Source organism: Haliaeetus albicilla, chromosome 2 (genome assembly GCF_947461875.1).
Source record: "Haliaeetus albicilla chromosome 2, bHalAlb1.1, whole genome shotgun sequence".
Lineage (NCBI taxonomy): Eukaryota > Metazoa > Chordata > Aves > Accipitriformes > Accipitridae > Haliaeetus > Haliaeetus albicilla.
In genome coordinates this window covers 79812957-79832572 of record NC_091484.1, presented here as the reverse complement: position 1 = coordinate 79832572, position 19616 = coordinate 79812957, and the positions used below count along the sequence as shown (strand labels likewise).

General features: G+C 42.0%; 1 protein-coding gene across 6 annotated transcripts in view; it reads left to right on the top strand.

The window, feature by feature from the left end:
- SCAP (SREBF chaperone) overlaps positions 1–19616 on the top strand; it is a 67196-nt gene that overhangs the window by 3649 nt on the left and 43931 nt on the right. For 2 of the 6 annotated variants that reach the window (XR_011323782.1, XM_069778427.1), the window contains exons 2-3: positions 9335–9427; positions 16329–16545. Coding sequence is in view for 5 of the 6 variants with exons in the window: in XM_069778427.1 (XP_069634528.1) it covers positions 16424–16545 (122 nt within the window). In the remaining variant the exon portion in view is untranslated. Of the gene's footprint in view, positions 1–2931; positions 2953–3339; positions 3469–9334; positions 9428–16328; positions 16546–19616 lie in introns of those variants that run through there. The other 4 variants (XM_069778428.1, XM_069778430.1, XM_069778432.1 and 1 more) reach the window with 3 other exon arrangements.

Below are 19616 nucleotides of genomic sequence, written 5' to 3'. Positions count from 1 at the left end.
ATTCAGGAGCCGTAGAGAGGGTCTGTGTGGAACAGGAAGCGCATTTCCTCAGAGAGCCAAAGGTAGACTTCTGTTTTTCTGGCAAACCCAGAAGTTTCGGAAACTCTTCTGTTGACAGCTCTCGGAAGGTACCCAACTGGTACTACAGAAACCAAGTCCTCCTTCTGAAATGGGGAGACTATTGTTTTGGATGTTTCCACAATATATTTTTCAGGAAAATGATAGTGCTTAACACATAAACTTCATTTGATCCAACTCTAATTGCAGTTAGTCAGGAAACTTCTTCCAGTGATAGCTGGACTTTGTTATAGAGGTGTCTTTTTAATGTGAGAGAGTGGCTTACTAAAAGCTATTTCCTTGTTTTCTTTGGGGGGGAATTTTCTTCTAGGAGGCAAATGACCCAATACTTTTGTCTCAAAAAAGCAGCGCTGGAGCTAGGTAGAAATCATATTATTAAAGTACTAATTGCAAATATTGCTTTCATCATGCTTGCAGTATGTGGGTTATTCAAACCCAGAGCTGTTTCTGTTCTTCGTTTGAAGAGTGGCAAGACCACGTAAGAAGGATTAAGGTGGAAATCAAACCTGACTATCAGAGGCCATCAAGGGATACAAAAATTATTCTGTGGATGTCTGAATAGTAAGAAGATGGTGGAGGAGAGAACATAGAGGAGAACTTATTGTCCAGTGTCATTGAAGCTGAAGTGTTCAATATCTTATGACTCCTACTGAAGACCAAAGTCAGCTGGTGAGCAACTAATGCTAGTGACAGACTAGAAAAAAGAAAGAGCAGGTTTGCAAGCAGTCATTTAAGTGAGATATTTTTGTCTGTGTACCTAAAGTACAAACTAAAAAAAACCCCAAAACTTAAAAGCTTTAGTAGGTGTTTTTTAAGCAATGGAAAACAGGTGATGTTTTGAAAGACTAGAGAGGAGCGAGCAGTTTATGTAGGTGAAAGAGTGGGAAGAAGAGAATGGGGAGTTGTAGTCATCTTAAAATCCTGCAGCAAGTAGTCAAATGATTTGTAAGCACCTGAAAGATTATGGGGAGCATGTAACAGCCAGTGCTGGTTTGCCACAGGTACTTCCTTGGCAAAGTGAGTTTACTTCTTTCTAGGATAAGATGTCAGGTCTGTTTCTGGCTGCAGAAACAAAAGCTTCCGTGTATCTTGAATTCAGTAAGGTTTTGATTTTTGTCCTAATAAGATTCTCAAGTAGGTAAGATTTAAAAAAAAAACAACACAAAAACCAACCCTAAGAAGGTGCTGTATGATGGATACAAATGTGGTTAAATAAACATACTTGGAGTACCAGCAAAGATCTTGTTAAAATGGAAGGCTGTTTTGGGAAGGTTACTGTGGGGTGGGGGCTATGGGTTTTCATTCATGACTTCAGTGGTAGAACAGACTATGCATGTTGCAGTTGTAAATGGCATAAAGCAGGGAAGCATACTACAAGTATGCTATATGACAGGATTAAAAATTGAGAGGCGGATTTGGTGACTTAAATGTTGCCTGAAAATTGGCTACAGGTCAATAAGGACAGCAGTAAGGTTTTGTAATCAAGCAAAAATAACCAGCTGCAGGCATTAGAATAATTGATTAGGTATAATCCATAATTAAAGGAACCTTTCACCTGCACTGGTGACCAGTGATCTCCTGTGGGGAAAGGAGGGAGGGGAGGCAAAAGTTTTGTTTGGGTATATAAACCGGAGAATAAACTGCAGGTTATGACGTAATCCTTCCGTTCCACCCAGTGCCGGTAAGGCTTTGTTGGGACACCCCGTGACCTGGTTTTGGTATGACACTGGAAAAGTGACATGAACCAAGTGGAGAGACTATGAAGCAGAGCAGTCTGTCTGGAAAGCACAATCAGGGGAAGCTGTGTGCCCTGAGAAGACTGAGGGAGACTCAAGGAATTTACTCTTGCAAGTATTGCTGCTGAGGCTGTCCTGTTCTCCCTGCCCACTGAGAACAGCACAGAAGGAGCGGTTTAAACAGCAGGGAGGGACACAGGTAAAACGTTAAAAAAACTGTCTAAAGCTTAGTACTGGAGCACATTGCTTGAGGTGGCTGTAGAGTCTCCCACTAAATGCTTAAGAACAAGATGGATAAACATCTGTTGGGATTAATTTGAGCATAAATCGTAGTGCTCTGAGTGAGGTGTGTGAATTAGAGCCTTCAAAATCCCTTCTAGCCTTGTTTTCTCTCACGTGTGAGCTGTAATTACTAACGAGGTTTGTTCTGTGCTGGCTGTGCTGTGGGTTTCTGACCATGACTGGGTGAGCACTGGGGCAGGATGAACGGAGTAGGCGAAGGGCAGCTTGCCTTGCAGTTAGTGCCTTTCACTGCAGACAGAATGAGGCATGAGGCACGTGAACGGGAAGATAAAGATTGTGTCCTGCAGTGCAAAAGTGCATGTCTGGCATTGTGTGCTTCACAGAAAGCTGTCATGGTTATATGGAAATGTTTACCTTGATTTTTTTTCAATTTGCATGCTTCAGTGAGGTGAGGGCTGCTTTGGGGAGGTTTTGACTCTTTATGGCTAGTCCGTAATATATGTAGTACTTGGAAACTTCAGAAATGGCACTGAGCATGGATCTGACAAAGTTACCACTTCATGAATGACATCCAAAAGCATTCTACATATTTCATACCACAAACTAGAGGCATGGGCTAAGATGTTAAACTTGATCTTGCAGAGAGGTTTAGAAAATGGTATTAGTAGAAACAGTAGCCGTAGTAGAAAGACAAGTGTATTGCAGGTCTGTGCTGGGTGAGCTGTTTGTGTACTCCTCTCAGAAATCTTGCATAAAGAGCTGCAATGATAGGCAGGCTGCAGTGATTGTAAAAGAAAGAGCTAAGCTGATGACATTGTGTTTCAGGAGGAAGTACAAATGTAGGCACAGCTACTTTGTATTACAGCGATGGAGCTTGATTAAGACCTACAAGAAGGTAAATAACACCTACTGAACACTTGGAGTCCGTATTGTTTTCATGGAAATGAATTTTCTCCATGCTTCAGAAATTTTAAAATGTGGCTGTAAGATGCCTGATCAGTGCATTCATATAGACAAGGTATATCCTAAAAAAGATCAAAGGTGCTCTTTGTTGGTTACTATTTGTATCCTGGAGTTAATTTCTGGAGTCAGGAACTTCCTGAGCAGCCAGAGAGTGAAAAGTTGATCACATTCTTCAGTGTTTGTGCCTGGCCACTGAGTTGGGGCATACTGCAACAGGCCAGCAGGCTCTTGTTGAAGTGAGAGGTGGATTTAATGGTAAAGCTCCAATCTGTAACTGCATGTGGGTGTTGCATCAGTCTTTTGGTATTTTTAGGAGAAGGTGATTCCCTAGCCATTCGTTGTAAAGCAGCTACATCGATAAACAAAAAGAAGCGGATTATTCCAAAAGTGATCACGTGAGATGCGTTGCATAAGGATGGCTGCTGGGTCAGACTGACGGTCTGTTTAGGTTAGTATCTGGTTTCTGAGTGTGGACAGTATTTAGTACAGGGGAAGAGTGTCCAAACAAGACAAATATGTTGGATACTGGCAGGCAGTGCGGTGTTTGGGAGAAGTGGCTTGTGGCCGAGGGGCTTCTCGAGTGAGAGGAATGTCTTGGCTTTGTGCTGAATAGTGCTTTACGGCTCGCTCTTCCAAAAATTTGTCTGCTTGCTTTTTTAACCCCTGTGACATAGACAATGTCCTGGGGTAAAGATTTCCACAGCTTAACTGTGTGTTTATTTTGAGCTGCCACTTCATAGTTTTGTTTGATGCTGAATTATTCCTGTAATGAAAGAGGCAGCCCTCCCCTGTTCAGTTTCCTCAGATCATCTCTGTTAGAGAAGTCCGTTGTATCCATTTGCTGATAAAATCTTTCCCAGATTGAAAAGTCTTCCCATACTTTTTTGTTTTATGGAAGCTGCTTCTTATCTTTGGTCATCCTTGTTGAACTTCTCTGTACCTTTTCTAATTCTCCTGCGTGTCCTTTTCGAGATGAGGAGGAAGAATGACCAGAACTGTGCATAGTGCTTAGTGTGTGCATAGCACAGATTTACATATTAATGTAATTATTTCTATTTGTTCTCCATTCCATTCTTAACAATTCCTAATACACAACTTGATTTTTTTGACTGCATCGAGTTCACGTTTTCAGAGAATTAACGATTAGGACCCCAGGATCTTGTTCGTGGGTGGCAATAGACATTGGAGAATGCATTCCTGTGTATGTAACTTTATTTTCCTTGTATGCCTCACATACTGTTCATTGGCATTGAACTTAATCTCTCATTTTGTTGCCCGGTCACTTGGTGTGGAGTTATTTCTGCCAACTTTCCAGTTGGCCTGATCTTTGCCGTCATGAATAATAACAGACAACTGAAAGTGTTACTTATATCAAGACTGTACTTTTTTTCCAGGGAAACTGTGAATACGTCAAACAGCACAGTTTCCTATGAGACTGTCTGATTACGTCCCTCTATTAAAAGGATCAGACATTTGTTATGATCCTCTTTTAAGCTCTCTTATAATCAACTTCTATGCATTGAAGGCCCTCCCCCTTTATTGCATGACAGCTTAGTTTTTTAGAAGTCCCCCCCAAGGAGTTTTCTTGAACGCATTTTTAGTGGTCTACGTAGGCTTTCTAAATTGGATCTCTGATCTATGTGCTTGTTTATTCCTCTGGAGGAGTCAGTCCAACAGATTTGTGAAGCTGACTCTTCCTCAATGTGTGGTAACTCTCCTTCCATCAAACAATTGTTTGCTATTTTCTCCTGATTTCTTCAGAAGATCTGCCTTAGTGATCTGTAGTTTCCCAGATACTCCCTAGTAAAAGTAGGAAGAATACTTCCCACCTTTCAGCAACTGCATTGGCACAAAAGGTTGCATGTTCCTTCAGCTGTTTGGTGTTGGAGTTCCTCTGGGTCTCTTGCAATAATACCCTCTGGTCCAGGACCCTGGCTGGTGTAGCGTCTCATTCTGTAACCCCTTCATTGACACACCAATCTGTGATAGAGCCTGATGTCCCTCCTAACAGGATTTCAGCATGGAAGCTCCCTGCCCCCCTCTGCTTCATAACTTCTCCTCTCTGAAGATAAACTCAAGTTTTATTTAGCTTTTCTTCTATGATTTTCTGTTCTCTCTGCGTTCTCCTTTTATATCCTGATCATCTCTTGGCCCTACGGACGCTCCAGAGGACTAGCTGCTCATGGTATCTGAACTAGCATTTATTATTAGTTCTTATGACTCTTCACAGTAGTTCCTCAGACTTCTTTTTGACCTGCTGTATAATGTTTTCATACATAGTGTGCAGGAACCTCTCTCTGTATTTTCATCATTTGGACACGTCTTCAGCTCTGCTTGTTGGGAGTTTTAAATATAGAGTTAATTCAGGTACTGCTTAGGTCTGGTCCCCTTGAGGTGGTGCCACACATGAAGGAAATCAGACCTAATGCTCTCTAACCAGATAATAGCTCAAATGTTTGTTCTTTTTATTTCTGTTGAACCTTTTAAGGAATTACACTACAGCCTGGTTCTGTAAGCCCTGCCATGATGATACCAACAGGGAGAAGTGTACTAAAGCCACACCACCTGAGCTGAGCTTGGCTGAGAACGTACTAGCTACAGAACTAACCATACAGCAAAAATAACGTTGGAAGAACCTTTAGTGGACTGAATAATAAAGAATTGGTGTTGGTGTTGATCTTATTGACAGGGAAGTTCAGTGTAAAATGTGTTGGACGGCAAGTTCCAAGTTCAGTAACTCTTTTGATAAAATGAAGGAATTGCCACTTTACAGGTCAGTACAGTCATTGCTAATCGATGGTGGAGGAGGTTTACGAGGCGCTTGAAAAAGTCTTTTTCGAAAGACATTCTGACTACCGTTGTTTAAAGTTTGTGTATTGGATGGCATTTGAGAGTTCATATCTTTTCCAAAACTCCTGGTAGTTTTTGGATTATAGTGTTATACCTGTGGGATTCTATTTATCTAAGTAAATGTCTATTTTCTATAGTAAAAAATTCAAGAATTAAATTAAAAGCCAAACACTGCAATCTGATTGGTCTCTCTTGCCTCTTTATCTCATTAGAGTAGGAGTTTACTACTCAGTTGCCTAAGGCCTGGAAAAAATATAACATTGTGGTTGTACTTTTAAAATTCAGTTGCAGGTGATAGATTGGTATTGTGGGAAAAATCCACCTTAGCTAGAAATCCTCTGAATGGTTCACTGACAAACAAAGCAACTGCTTTCTGGAGGGCTTACAGACTTTATCTGGCTGAGAATTGACACGCTGCTTGGCATGCTCATTAGAAGAGCAGGTTCTGGTGAAACTGTGAAGAAAGTAAGAGTTTGTTGTGTAGCTTCCTAATATTTACAGTAGCAGCTTTTGTTGTGATTCTTAGCTTTATATTTCACAGTATTTTTTAATGGAATCGGTATAATTTTCTTTCCTTCTACAGACTAGGGAGAAATGAGTCTAGAAGGAACAAGCCATTGTCCAAAAGCTGCTCAGCAGCTTAGTGCCAAAGTTGGAAACTAAATTTGGGGATTCCCTCTATGGTGTATATCCTGCATCTTTTCTTCTCTAGATTAACCCATCCTAACTAATTTTGCAGGTTTGCTACCATGTATCTCCATCACTTGCCCTGTCCCAGGCATATACTAATAATATTTATGAAATTGTAATAGATGGTACTAAAACAGGCTAAGCCCATATTTTAAGGGAGAAGCTGTCTCATATGATCATGTTTCTTTCTGTGTAGTAAATTGACAGTGGAGACCAGATCATTGCTAACAAGAACTAGGTTGGGCAAGAACTCTGTGGTCAGGAAGAAGAGATTGGGAGATGTTTTCTTGTGTTTGGTAAGCTGTCAGTATACTTAATAGGCGAGTAAGGTTCCTTTGGCTGGATGCAAAAAGAGTAGTAAACTTAAGTTGTCGTTTTTTTTTCTAAATTTGGATACTTTCTATTTTTGTTACATACCCCAAACTTCTGTGTTTTACAGTTCTTCACGTGGAACATCCTGTCACTTCATCCACACCAACCTTGTCAGAAGTATTTTAGGAAGCCAGAAAGGACATTTGACAGAAACTGTGTTCAATGAATTGCTACTCTTAAGCAGGAGTTTAGCTCAGGTTCTTCTCTTTTCGCATGAAAGTGCAAAAGATGTCCTGAAAATAGTTTTGGAAACTTATTTTGAATGCCAGTCCCTTCTTTGGTAGCAGATAATGTATTGTCTGGGATGTTAAGATTATTTAGGTGCTTTCTTTTTGAATCTTTGTGGCAGTGTTTCTCTGTTGTTGCTACTTAAGCATTTCAAGATATGATTAAAAGTTTGTAAAATGAGTGAAATACCACTTGTAAAATGGGGTCTATTTCAGATAGCTTCTGGATTTTTCAACTCTTAAAACATAAATGAATATTCTAGGGGGAAGAAAATGGGCAAAAAGGTGAGAATCAAGTGAGTGGCTACTGTTAATTTGTATAGAATTTTGTGTCAAGATGTGCATAAGTCTTTGATCCTTAAACCTCTTAAGTTCCTGGCAAGCATGCTTTTATTTGGTTTTGGTGGTTTATTTTTTTTAGTTGACTGAGGGAAATGAGTTGCCAAGCAAGTTTAGAGCACATGGTCCAAACGTTAGACCGGTGCAAAGAGCTTTGAGGTGTCTTCAGAGAAGTATAAATGAGAAGGAAAGGGTATGTTGGAGATGTTTGATCCTCGCAATGCAATATTATACTATTATATTGAGAACTCAGAGGTTCAGTTCCTGTCAAAACTAGCTTGTTTCTGACCACATTCTGACCAGAGGAAGGTGAGACTTGCACTGAGCATGTGCCTGGTTAGGTGCACTTTTTGTGTATTGAAATTTGGTTCAAAAACTGTTCAGACTTTAAATACTGTTTTGGCCATATAACTGGAATGGGGGAATGCAGCCTGAAATCTAATTTATTGAAGAGTTTCTACTTTTTGAATGTGAAAAGTACCCCTCTATGAAGTATACTCAACTGAGAACATACAGGCTGTTCTGGAGCCGTGTTTCTGAAAGAGCAGTGTCAGGATTAACCCATTCCAGACACCAGTCTCCAGGAGGTTAGTACACTGGTCATGATTTTCCCATAGGAAGTATTCTGTTCCCTCGTGACCTCTGTGTCCTTTCACAGCACAAAGCCCATTATTCTTCCCATGGGAATGCAAGTGGAGAATAGGAACTTGGGGTTAGAGCTGATTGTGTAGCATTTCTGTGAAGGGAGGTTAGTGTTTTGAGCATATTTCTTGTTTTCCCACCTCTGAAGTCTTCGGAAGAATGCTTCATTCCTGGCCCTCGCTGGAGGAGAATCCACACTGGGTCAGTCAGACTTGGGGAGTGGGAGAATTGGGTTCCTGAGGGCTGTTCCTCTCTTCCTTCCCCTTCTCCCTTTTGCTGGTGCTGGGATGTGAGAGCTCCTGCAGCAGCTGACACCTGTCGTTTTCCTGAGGGGATCACAGTGGTGATAGCTTCTAGCATCTTGAGGATATGAAGCATCTCTACAGTCCAACAAAGGGCAAGAAAATTGCTTTTTTCTTTGCTGGTGTGTGAGTGATCTAACATTGGGCTGTTTTCTGCATCTGCCAGGAAACTCTTTGATTTCATTTGTTTTCAGGGGGTTTGTGGTGCTGATTTTCTGGCATTGTCATGAAATCATAGCTGTAGTGAGGACTGAAAAGAGGTCAGAGAGACATTTGCAGGTTGAGTGGAGACTGTGAATCAGACAGTACACTCGGTGTTGGCAATCACTGTTGCTTTTCTGCTTTCTGTGTCCTGGGTATAGCCCAGGAACGCATGAAATACCTGTAGGTATACGTGTGTGTGTGAATATATCCCCATAGGCTGCGGAAGTGCTGCCACATGGAGGAGGTGGCACATGGATATGATATTATCCCCTATGGACCCTCTGTTCTGTGGCTCAAGATCTTAACTGGAGCCCAGATCAAAAATTTTCTCATTTGACAGTACAAATTCGAAGTAGTTGGGCTAGTTTTGTCTCTAGCAGCATGGATCCTGCTGTTTCCACTTGTTTTGTGATAACTTTGAAGGCAGAAGGTTGCTACTCTGATTCTGCTGTCTCCTGGGAGCCTGTGTTGGATTGATGGATACGTGGCAAATGACTGCAGCATTGGGAGGGTGAATTATTGCTAATGGTCCATACGTCCGCCTTGCCCTCAGGTGCTGAGAGAACAGCAGTCAAATTGATCTGCTCTGTTGACAACAGCAGAGAGTGACTTGAGTGACCTTTATAAATCCAAATTTTTAGTAAACTCTTTCTTCTTTCCCCTTCATTCGTCCCCTGTCCTTCCCCAGATACACAGCCTTGGCAGGAAAGCTTCTGAAATTCTGCATCTGATCTGGGCCTGCTACAGTAATGTGATGTGCTTTTCCCCTCCTAAAGAACAGGTATGTCAGAGAGACAGGTCATGCGTTTGCAATGTTAGGTCCCAGGGGGGATGCTGTGGCTGGTGGTAGGGGTTTGGGGGGACAGGAGGACCATGTTGGATTTGTTCCTACTTTACCAAGCTTGGTGTTTTAAATGTTAAAATTCATGTTGAAAGTTTAGGTATAGGACTTTGCTATAGGCAACAAGATGGAGCAAAGTATTTTATGTATTGAAGTGCAACAAAAATTACTACAGAACAGTGATATTTTTTCCCTTCTTTTTTTCCCTTCTCCCCCCCCCCCCCCCCCTTCACTAGCTCAGTCATATGTTTTTATGACATCTAACGCTAAGGCCTGATTCAAGAACGTTTTATGGAAAACTGATGCTGAACATACTTTAAAAAAACAGGTTACTGTTTATTATAAAGGGAGAAGTTTTCATACATTCGGTAATTTTGCCTCTAAGCATACAGTGGGCTCATGTTGTCTGAGCTGCTGCTATTAGTGGCATTTTCCTGCACTTCAGTGGTAAAGGGAGGCTTTCTGTGAAGGCTGTAAAATGCTTTCAGGCAGAAATGTAAAGAATTTGGAGCATGTAGCTATTGTTAAGTGAGATAAAAGCTGTTGTCTTGGGAAAAGTAGTATTGTTCAGCATCTGTTAGTTGGAGTTTATTTTTCCTGCAAGAAATTCTGCATTTCTTCCTTTGCTGGTCAGTCTTGGTTTTTGTCAGAATTCGCAGTAGAGCCAGCAAACTAGAGCATAATACTATGGAATAGCCACCTCTTTCTTCTTGCATTTGAGGCACAGTTCGGTATTACTGTGGTTTGGACTCTCTCGGTCATACACTCATTTAGTAAGTAAATGTTAAGAGGCTGTTCTGGTTCTGTGTCTGAGTGTTGCAAACCTCATGTGCTGGTACAGGTGGGGAGGGGAAGGCTGCTGTATGTACATAGAGATCTTGCGCTATATCTCTTAACCTTAGTGAAGCTTGTAGAACCATATAGTGGGCTACCAAAAGTGTTGTGTTAAGACTGATTAGATGTGTGCTTAATGAACAGTGCTGCATGTGTGAAGCAGCAGTGCAAGTCTTTCTGTGTAGAGGCTTTGTACAACATGCTGGGAGACTAACCTCTGGAGAACACTTCGGCATCTGCTCTTTTCCTGTGGTTAAACACTGGAACCAGTTGCAGAGGGGCTGTGGAGTCTCCATCGATGGAGATACTCAAAACCTGACTGGGCATGGCCCTGACCAACCTGCCCCAGGTCACCCTGGATGATCTCTGGAGGTCCCTGCCAGCCTCTGCCGTGCTGCCCCGCCTGTGAAGTTGTCTGGGTTCAGCTTCAGTGCAGCTTCGTTACCTGGTGCAGAGTTGGCCGCCACAAGCTCCTCATTAGAGAAAAGCTTTGGAAGTAGAAAGTGAATCATCTGTTCAGCTCTCGGACAGGTGGGAAATAGAAGAGCCTGACATACTGTCAAGTAGTGAGAAGTTACAGTGAGCCAGAATTGGTTTTTATGAGGGGTTTGGATGACGAACTGCTGTGCTGGCGTATGCTGAGGCAGTGGCAGGGAGTAGATGGCATGATGCAGTGCTCTTATGTGCCGATGCTGGTGCTTAATTCCGGCTGAAAAGTTGCTTTGTCTTATGACAGCAGTCGGCATGGAGTATATGAAGTGGTATATAACATAACACACTTTCTAATCAGCATAAGGATCAGTTTGGCAAAAGGTGGCCTTGGGGCTCTAAGAGTGTTTGTGGGCATTTAATATTTTCTCTGCCTGTCTTGCGTTGTGAATGAATACCAAATAAATGATTGTGCTTTCTCTTGATGAGATGGTAGAAGCCCTTCTTCCAGAGTTGCAGCATTATGTATGAGAGGAGTTTTTTGCTACTTGAGAAACTCGTCTGAAAGTGTGTGTGTGTGTATGTGTCAGAGGGTGTAGTACACCCAAAAAAGTACAAAGATGTGGTGTATGACATTGTGTCAGAAAAAAATTCAGTTTTTAGTCATAGTTTCCTTCCTGTCTGTGGGTGAGGGAAGGGGCTTCAGAGGGAAACAGCGTCCCAGCTGACAAGCACTGTGGTTTTCTGACCTGCATGGTGTAACAGCCAGGCTGTCTGAAAACTCTCCCTGGAGGAGTTAGCAGAACAGCTCCTGTGGGCAGAAGAGCAAGGGACGCTGGGTGGCAGTGGAGGATGCTAGCTCTGGTGTCTCCTCTTCACCTGGCTTGTGCTACCACATCAACTAGTCACAGACTATCAAGATTTTCAGGATTTGGTTCAGGACCTTCCTACCAGCTGAGCTGTGGTATGCCTGCATGTCTGAGCTGTGGTATGTGTGCATGCCTGTAGCACCCTGATTGTAAAGTATGCTTAGTCCTTTATACAATGTAATCTGCTGTGGTGTGCAGCAAGTTACCAATTAGACTATGGCAATTGGATTGTTTCAGCAATTGCTTTTTGTCCTCTGTGTAACACAAGAATGGGGGAAAAGATTCTGTTCACAAGGTAGATTAATTCACTCTTCTGCAGGTATGCAGGTGTTGTGAATTTGTTATAATCTGAATTCTGTTTTCTGTCTGCAGCACTGAATTTCCAGTTTGTGACAAATTTGTGGCCTTAGCATTGTGTTGCATCTCATGAAACATTTGCAAGGCTGCACTGAAAAATCTGTTTCTCGAGGCATGGATGAGTAACCTCGGTGCAGGGTGTCCTTCCCGGACCTATGCTCCCCCCATAGGCCTCCAAACCTAGCTCCCCCAGCCCACCCCTGCCCCAGCCGACCCCCGGGTAATAGTTACTGTGGGAGGTGCTGCGGCTACATGAAATGTTGGAATTGGATGTGTCTGTGTGGGGAAGGCATCTTAAATGAAATCACACTCGTGTATAGCTGAATTTGTGTGATCCTGGAAATAATAATGTTTTACGCTTCTGTAAATGGGAGAAGGGACTAGAGAGCTGAAGCAATTGCTTAATGTGTAGCTTAGTTTGGAAATGGAGAGACTTTAAAAGCCAAACCTTGCTCTTCCAAGCCTGCTGTTTGCTTTTGTTTCCTATGATCTATCGCTGAACTTCATTGTATATCTGTCTCTTGTACCTGAAGTCAACCAGAAATGCAACATACTGTGTTGCAAGGTTAAGGAAACATCCTGATGTCCTCTTGTTTCCAGTCAAACTTTGTCTTGGATTTGCAGTCATGCAAAAGGAAAGAAATACTCTGAATGCATTCTCCTTTCACGGTTGTCCTAAAATCAGAGTGTTTATTTTGAGTTTGCTAATATTTGTTTGCAAAAAATGACTTTGAATAGGAACAGTTCCTGCTTTAAACTTTTATGAGCACTGTTGTAGCATAAAGTTAATAAAGATTTCAGAATTTAATATGCAACCCCCAAAAAACTAATAAGCAAATATTAGCTTTGGAATGCTTAATGTTTTCTTCTTAATGAATGCTGATATTTCACATCAGGTGAAGCAAGTAAATACAAAGTTTTCCTCTTTTGCAATTAGTAGAAATTGTTCCCAGTGCAATGCTAATAACCAAAATTGCTGTTAGAAGGTGAGGCTGGTCAAAGAGCCTGTCATGACGTATTTCTGCCACAGAAGTAGAATATCTGTGTTTTTCCCAAGTTACTCATAGAACAGGGATCAGAAGGGATGGTCCAATCCTGACACCCAGCCCTACAGCAAGATCAGATCTGCTCAGTCATTTCTCTCCAGGCTGCAACACCCAGGTTTTTTGTGGACACCCAGGTCACCGCTTAGTTACAGCTGTTGCTCTAGAGATCTGCGTGCATCAGAAATGATGGCTTAGCTGCACTTTAAGGTAAAGGTGGGGAATCAAATGCCATGTACTTGAATGGTGGAAATGAAGCCAGGATGGCATTTGCCCAGCGTGTGAGGAAGCTGGCTCTCAAGGTCTGGCCCAGGCCAAAGATCAGCTGCCCGTAGCAGGCAGCAGGGGAAGCAGCAGTGGCCCAGCTTTGCCAGCACAGTGTACATCTAAGCCTTCCTTGTTCTAACGCTGCCGTGTGGATGCTGTCTCTTGGGGATGAGAATTTTTCTTCACGTTTGACCTACGCTTTATGTTGTGTATGTTATGTGTATCTGCTTGAATTTTTAAGTAGTCTAAACCTGGGGGGGTTTTGCCCCCTCCCTCCTCCTTCTGTGACTGGTTAGTGCTTGAAGCTTTTCTCATAATTCCAATTCTTGCACTTGCAGCATTCAAACTTCATTACTGATGTAAATGGGGGTGATATGAAGCATATTCATTTTTTCCCTTCTCTGCTTGCTTAGGTTGGGCAATCAGGTTAGTTTGCACCCTGTCACAAGGGATCAGATCTTCTGTTGCGATGGGACAGCCATGGAGTCTGGGTGCTGAAAACCAGTGCTCGGTGTGGGTTTGCTTTTAAGGATTATTTCATGTTGGCTTTTTGTCTTCTGCCCTTAGATTAGGGATACGATCTGTCTGTGTGAGCCCCTACATAACATGCTCTAGCTCTAGCAAGACTCATGCTGAGAAAAATCGCCAGTGAGATGAAGCCCTGAATGTTTCAGTTCCAATATACTTGTTTGCAACTTCCTTTCCAATTCTGCTAACACAGATTGTGGATTTTCAGTTCAGTTACTGCCATCGGCAAAAAATACTGCCGTATTTTTTGATTATTATTTTCAGTGGTCTGTTCTAAGTAACTTGTGTACGCAGGAAGTTTCTGCACTATTTCCCATTCTATGAACAGCTCTGGAAGAGGGCTTTGTCACTCAAATTTTAAAATAAAATCTATTTTTCTACTCACTCCTGAGACCCAGAATAGAAAGTCCATGTTTCTGGTGATTTCAGTGCACCTTTAAAAACAATTTTTTAGGTTTGTTTGTTTGTTTGTTTTTAACATTTGCCTTGGAGTTGATTTGAACAGGTCTTATTTGCCACTGGATCAAAACAGCCTAAAGGTTAAAACCCAAGCTTTTTCTGATGTAATCTCTACAACTTCTAAAAGTATTCTTATACACCATGTGTCTGCTCCTTTGCATGGTACCATATTTTAGGTTCTCTGTGTGACTATAAGACAAAACCTTTCTGTTCTGCATGAATGCCATGTATGTAGTGTTTTGGCTAGCTTGTTGGCCTTACCCCTTGCATGGCAAGGTCTCCAGGCAGCAAGAGCACACTTCTCATCCCTCCCCTCTCCCCAAATCCTGGCACGTTCACGCTGGTGCTGGACTGCAGGCAAACTGAAATTGCCTATGACTAAGAAAGTTGATATTGATTCTTATGGAAAGATACAGTGCCTTGCTAAAAGGTATGAGCAAAAATATTTATCCAGGTTTTCTGCTTGGTCATTAGTCCAATATATTGGTGCTTCTGTTGCTCAAAATCTGATTATTTTTAGTTGCATTACTGGTAGGAAGAAAATAGGTAAATCATTGTAAAATAGTCCTGTGGGCATTAAATAGAATTTAATCTGAAATTAAAAACATGATGGTTGTACTTAGGGTTTGTCTTCCCTCATGTGTTCTATTCCATATAGCTGAAAGTGGGTGCTTAGGAAAGAATATAAAACCAGACAGCACCTGTGATACCTCCTGGCTTCTAAATATTTGAGGCTTACAGAATTCTGAAGCCAGATATGTATAAAAACCCTTGATGGATTTCTTGCCTGTGTGAACCCATCAGACCTTTTGCTCTAGTATTCTTTACATTCAAGATGGTAAAGGTGAATTGTTCAAAATGTCAAGTGACCAGCTGGTTTTAATGGGTAGCCTGGGTTTAGGTCTTGTATTGAATTCTCTGGCACAACCATTAATGGCATTTTCCTGTGGACAAAATGGTTTATTTCATATGCTTTGGGTCTCTTATTGTTGTCCCAGTCTTATTCTGGAGAAGCCAGGAAAAATGTATTTATTTCCTCTCAGATTAAAATATAAAAATCTTGGATAATCATAGCTTTGAACTGTATGAAAAAAATCTGTCTTGCATTCAAGCTTTTCATTTCACAGAACATTGCTGTGAACCACATGTTTTGCGTTTAGCCTGAGATTTAAAAAAAAAAAAAGGGTAGGTTTCCTCTGCTCCATCTTTCCTAGAAATTTGTTTTGTGCTTTATTTTAATGTATTATCTTAACCTTTTCTAAGGGCTTTATATATTGCATTTTTTATACTTTGCAAATCAAATTGCAAGTTTAAGTTGTCCGCTTCTGACATCTGCAGTTCAGTTTGCACTTGGTAGATGGCCTGGTCCTAAGTCTTAGAGTCAAATCAAAATACATTTTGACAAGAAGTACCTGCATTAGTTTATTTTACTGTGTAGTGTGCTCTGGCTTAGTCTTCTGAACTGTGGCTACTTAGGCTTCCCTCCCTCATTCCCCATGCAAAAATAACTTTCTTTAGATTGTCTTAGCTGTAAAGCCTACTCTGGTCTCTTCTCTTGTTACTGGTGTGTTACTAATAGTTAAAGCAGTGAAAGCGCTTCAGTCTGTGTCCAAGAGCACTTCCCTTAAGACCACGTTGCTGACAGCTAGCCTCAGTCCTTCTTTTCTAATTGGCATTTTGGCATCTCCTTGGAGTACTGCTTAATTCTTTTACTGCTAAGCTCCTTTTCTTCCTTCCTTTCAGACAGTTTGGTTCCTAGCTCTGTTCCTGCGTGTTCTCTCTGACCAGCAGCTCATGGCAGCAGTGCCTGTTGTCTGTTCAGCTGGTGTTTGTTCTCTGCTTATGTTTTCTGCCCTTCCTTTCCCTAGGCAAAACCCAATAATTTGATCGGATTGCCTGTAGGCTCATAGCAAGTGCTCAGTGTGTGGTGTCTGTTTCTCCCTTTTCTGAGGAGGAGGTACAATGTTGGAAGTCTTTCTAAAACAAGTTGGTAATGTTTATTTTCCTTTTATTTATTTATTTTTCTCATGAACTTGCTTTCTTTCCAACTTCTAGCTGGATACAGTGCCTTTGCTGAAGCATTGCACATGCTGGAATTGCCTGACCCCCTGATGTATTCCGGGATGGCAACTAGGTGACGACAGTTGAGGATGACCCTGACTGAAAAACTGCGCGAGAGGATATCGCGGGCGTTCTACAACCACGGGCTGTTGTGTGCTTCCTACCCCATCCCCATCATCCTCTTTACTGGTCTCTGTATTCTGGCCTGCTGGTAAGTCACGCAAAGTACTTGCTGTCACAGGGTGCTGCTGCTTTGTGGGTTTTCATAGCAACGCCATGAACGTGCTCAGGTTTCCCTGTCTTGTGAGCTATCCCAGAAGCTCTTTTGTTTGTTTTTTTTTTAAACTTAATAGGTTTTTATCATCTCTTTTTGTGGGACAAAAGAAAAGGCAGGGATGAAGTATCTTCATGTGGTTTAATAAGTAAATAGTAAAAACTAATTGAATAAGTGAAGTAAAGCAATAAATAAAATAAAAGTACACCTGGTGGTGTACTTTGAATTAATAATGGGGAGAAGGAAAGTTGATCTTTCTCTCTCCATACTTGCCTATTCTGTTCTCCCTTAAGCTTGTACTCTTCTTTTTCAGCCCTTGCCTTGGCACACGTGTGTTGTGTGTTATTGTAAATTCTTTACTCTCCTTATGGACTCTTAATTTGGGTACGAGTTGCAACTGAATGCAGTTTCACTCTCAGAAATGTTACATGGGCCTCTTAATCTATTATTACTGGAGTTGAGAGAACTTTTGTGCTCAGATTTGTGCAGAGACACATGTGCATATATAGATTGCGTCTTCGCCTTTTTAATTTGAAGTATCTTGTCTCTTTTGGTCAAAATAAAATCTGTGTGATGATCTCTGCTTTTAGAAGAGCTCCACCTGTGTTGATACAGATACAGATGTAAACTTTTCTTTGAGCATCGCTGAGGATAAGACAGACTTCTTTCACATCTACAGTTAAAAGATTATCGAAGTGATCATTTTTAAGGTATTGAAAACCTGTGAGATTGCTTTTCATGCCCGTGACTCTTCAAGGCTGTGGCAGCAATTGAGGCATTGCTTTCCTGACTTTTTTCACTGCTTCATATTAATTCTTGTAACTGGCAATGATAATAGTTTTCTTTTCAGATCTCTTGTTCTGTAGAAATACGAAGCTTCTACAAGGGCCAAGCAAGCAGATTCTCCGTTCTGTTTATCTTTGTTGATATGGTTGCAAGTAACGGCTCTATCTTTTGACTTCAGTTTTGCTGGATGCTGCTTTCACGTGTCAGGCCTGCATTAGCCAAAACAGAGTTTCACCATGAGTCCTGAATCACCATGCCACAGCATTCTTGCTTGCTAATTGCTTCCTCAGAGCTTTCAGTGGTATTAGACTCCTATTTTCAGTTATCTTTCAGGTGCTGTTGCCTGGGAGTAAATGCAGGAATGGAAGACAACTGCTTCAGTGTAAAAAGTTTATCCACACAAATGTTGCATTTTGGGAGGCATCAAAATGAAAACTGCATGCTTACTCCCTTTCCTAAATTTAAGATTTCCCGGACAGGAGGAAATCTGATCTAGGATTACTAGCAGCTGTCCTCATTCTTCTTGGGAACCTTGTGCTCCCTACATCAGAACTTGTATCTGTCCTGTCTTTGTAGTCATATGTGTAGAGCAGTGTGAATTACGGTGTCTTGCACTAAGTCCTTGAAGCTTCAAACCAGGTTGTCTTTGGCAGATTAGTTACTTGTGATTGTGTATTTGTGGAAGTATCTGCATTACTTGGTGCTGGTAATTGAGATTCTGCAGTTATTGGTTACCTTTAGACCGCAGAAGCTTGTCCAAGACACCATCAAACATAAAGTGAATAATGACTTTCAGTAACTCATTAGAAAAGCATATAATGGCCCTAGAAGAGACAGGGGTTTAGAAATACTGTGACGACACCCTTTGAGAGCAAGTGTACCTTGGCAAAAAATTGGGATTGCAGCGTGGATAAAGTGTTCCCTCTTTGGAAGCAGTTTTTAGGGATGTTTCAGTTCCTGTTCTGAGCTGCTCTGTGTTAACTAGGTGTTAATTCTGGTTTGAGAAGTGGCATTACTAACAAGGTCAAAACTATTCCAGAGTGTGGCCCTTCTATGCTTGAGTGCATTGCAGTGTGGTAAGACTGAACTCCAACAGGGTATGGGTGCACAGGACACTGAAATACTTACTGGAAGTTTAGTTTTGGGTTGAGGTCTTCAAGTCTTCCTCTTAGTTTGAGCCTGAGGTTTGACTTCTTCATCATTGAACTAGATAATGGGGTGAACTGCACCCTCAGCAAGTTTGCAGATGATACAAACTTCATATGTCATGAACTGGAAAGTGGAAAACTGGATGAAGTGGCTGGATGAAAACTAGAAAGTGTGGCTGATACACCAGATGGCTGCGTGGGCAGAGAACCTCGTGGAGTTCAACACAAGGAAATGTAAAAGGAAGAATAACCCCAGATGTCTGTACAGACTGGCGGTCAGCTCTCTGGAAAGGAGCTTTGCAGAACAGGGGCCGGAAGTCCTGGTGGACACCAAATTGAACTCAAGCCCCCTGTGTGTCCTCGTGGCAAAGGTGGCCTGCAGTATCCTGGGCTGCATTAGGGAGAGCGTTGCCAGCAGGTTGAGGGAGGTGATCCTGCCCCTCTACACAGCACTGGTGAGGCCACACCTGGAGTGCTGGGTCCAGTGCTGGGCAGCTCCCCAGTAAAGAAGGATGTGGAATTAGTGGAGCAAGTCCAGCAAAGGGCCATAAAGAGGGTGAAGGGACTGGAGCATCTCTCTTATGAGGAAAGGCTGAGAGAACTGTGGCTATTCAGCCTTGAGAAAAAGAGGCTCAGGGGATCTTAGCACCATATATAAATATAGGAAGAGAGGGTGTAAAGAAAATGGAGCCAGGCTCGCCACTCAGTGGGTGCCCAGTGACAGGACAAGAGGCAATGGGCACAAGCTGAAACACAGAAGATCCTGCTTTATGTATAAGAAAACAATTTTTTACTTTAAGGTTGTTAAGCATTGGAGCAGGTATCCCAGAGAGGTGGTGGAGGCTCCATCCTTGGAGGTACTCAGTAGCCATCTGGACACAGCGCTGAGTCACCTGCTGTGGCTGACCCTGCTCCAAGCAGGTTTAGCCTAGCCCAGCTCCAGAGTTGCCTTCCAGCCTCAACTGTCTGTCATTCTATCTGTGCGCTTTCTAGTCTGCCTATGAAGTTTATAAAGGAGCTGTGCGATGCAAAATGATTTAGGAGAATGGTTTTGAAGCCTCCTTTTCAATTTCT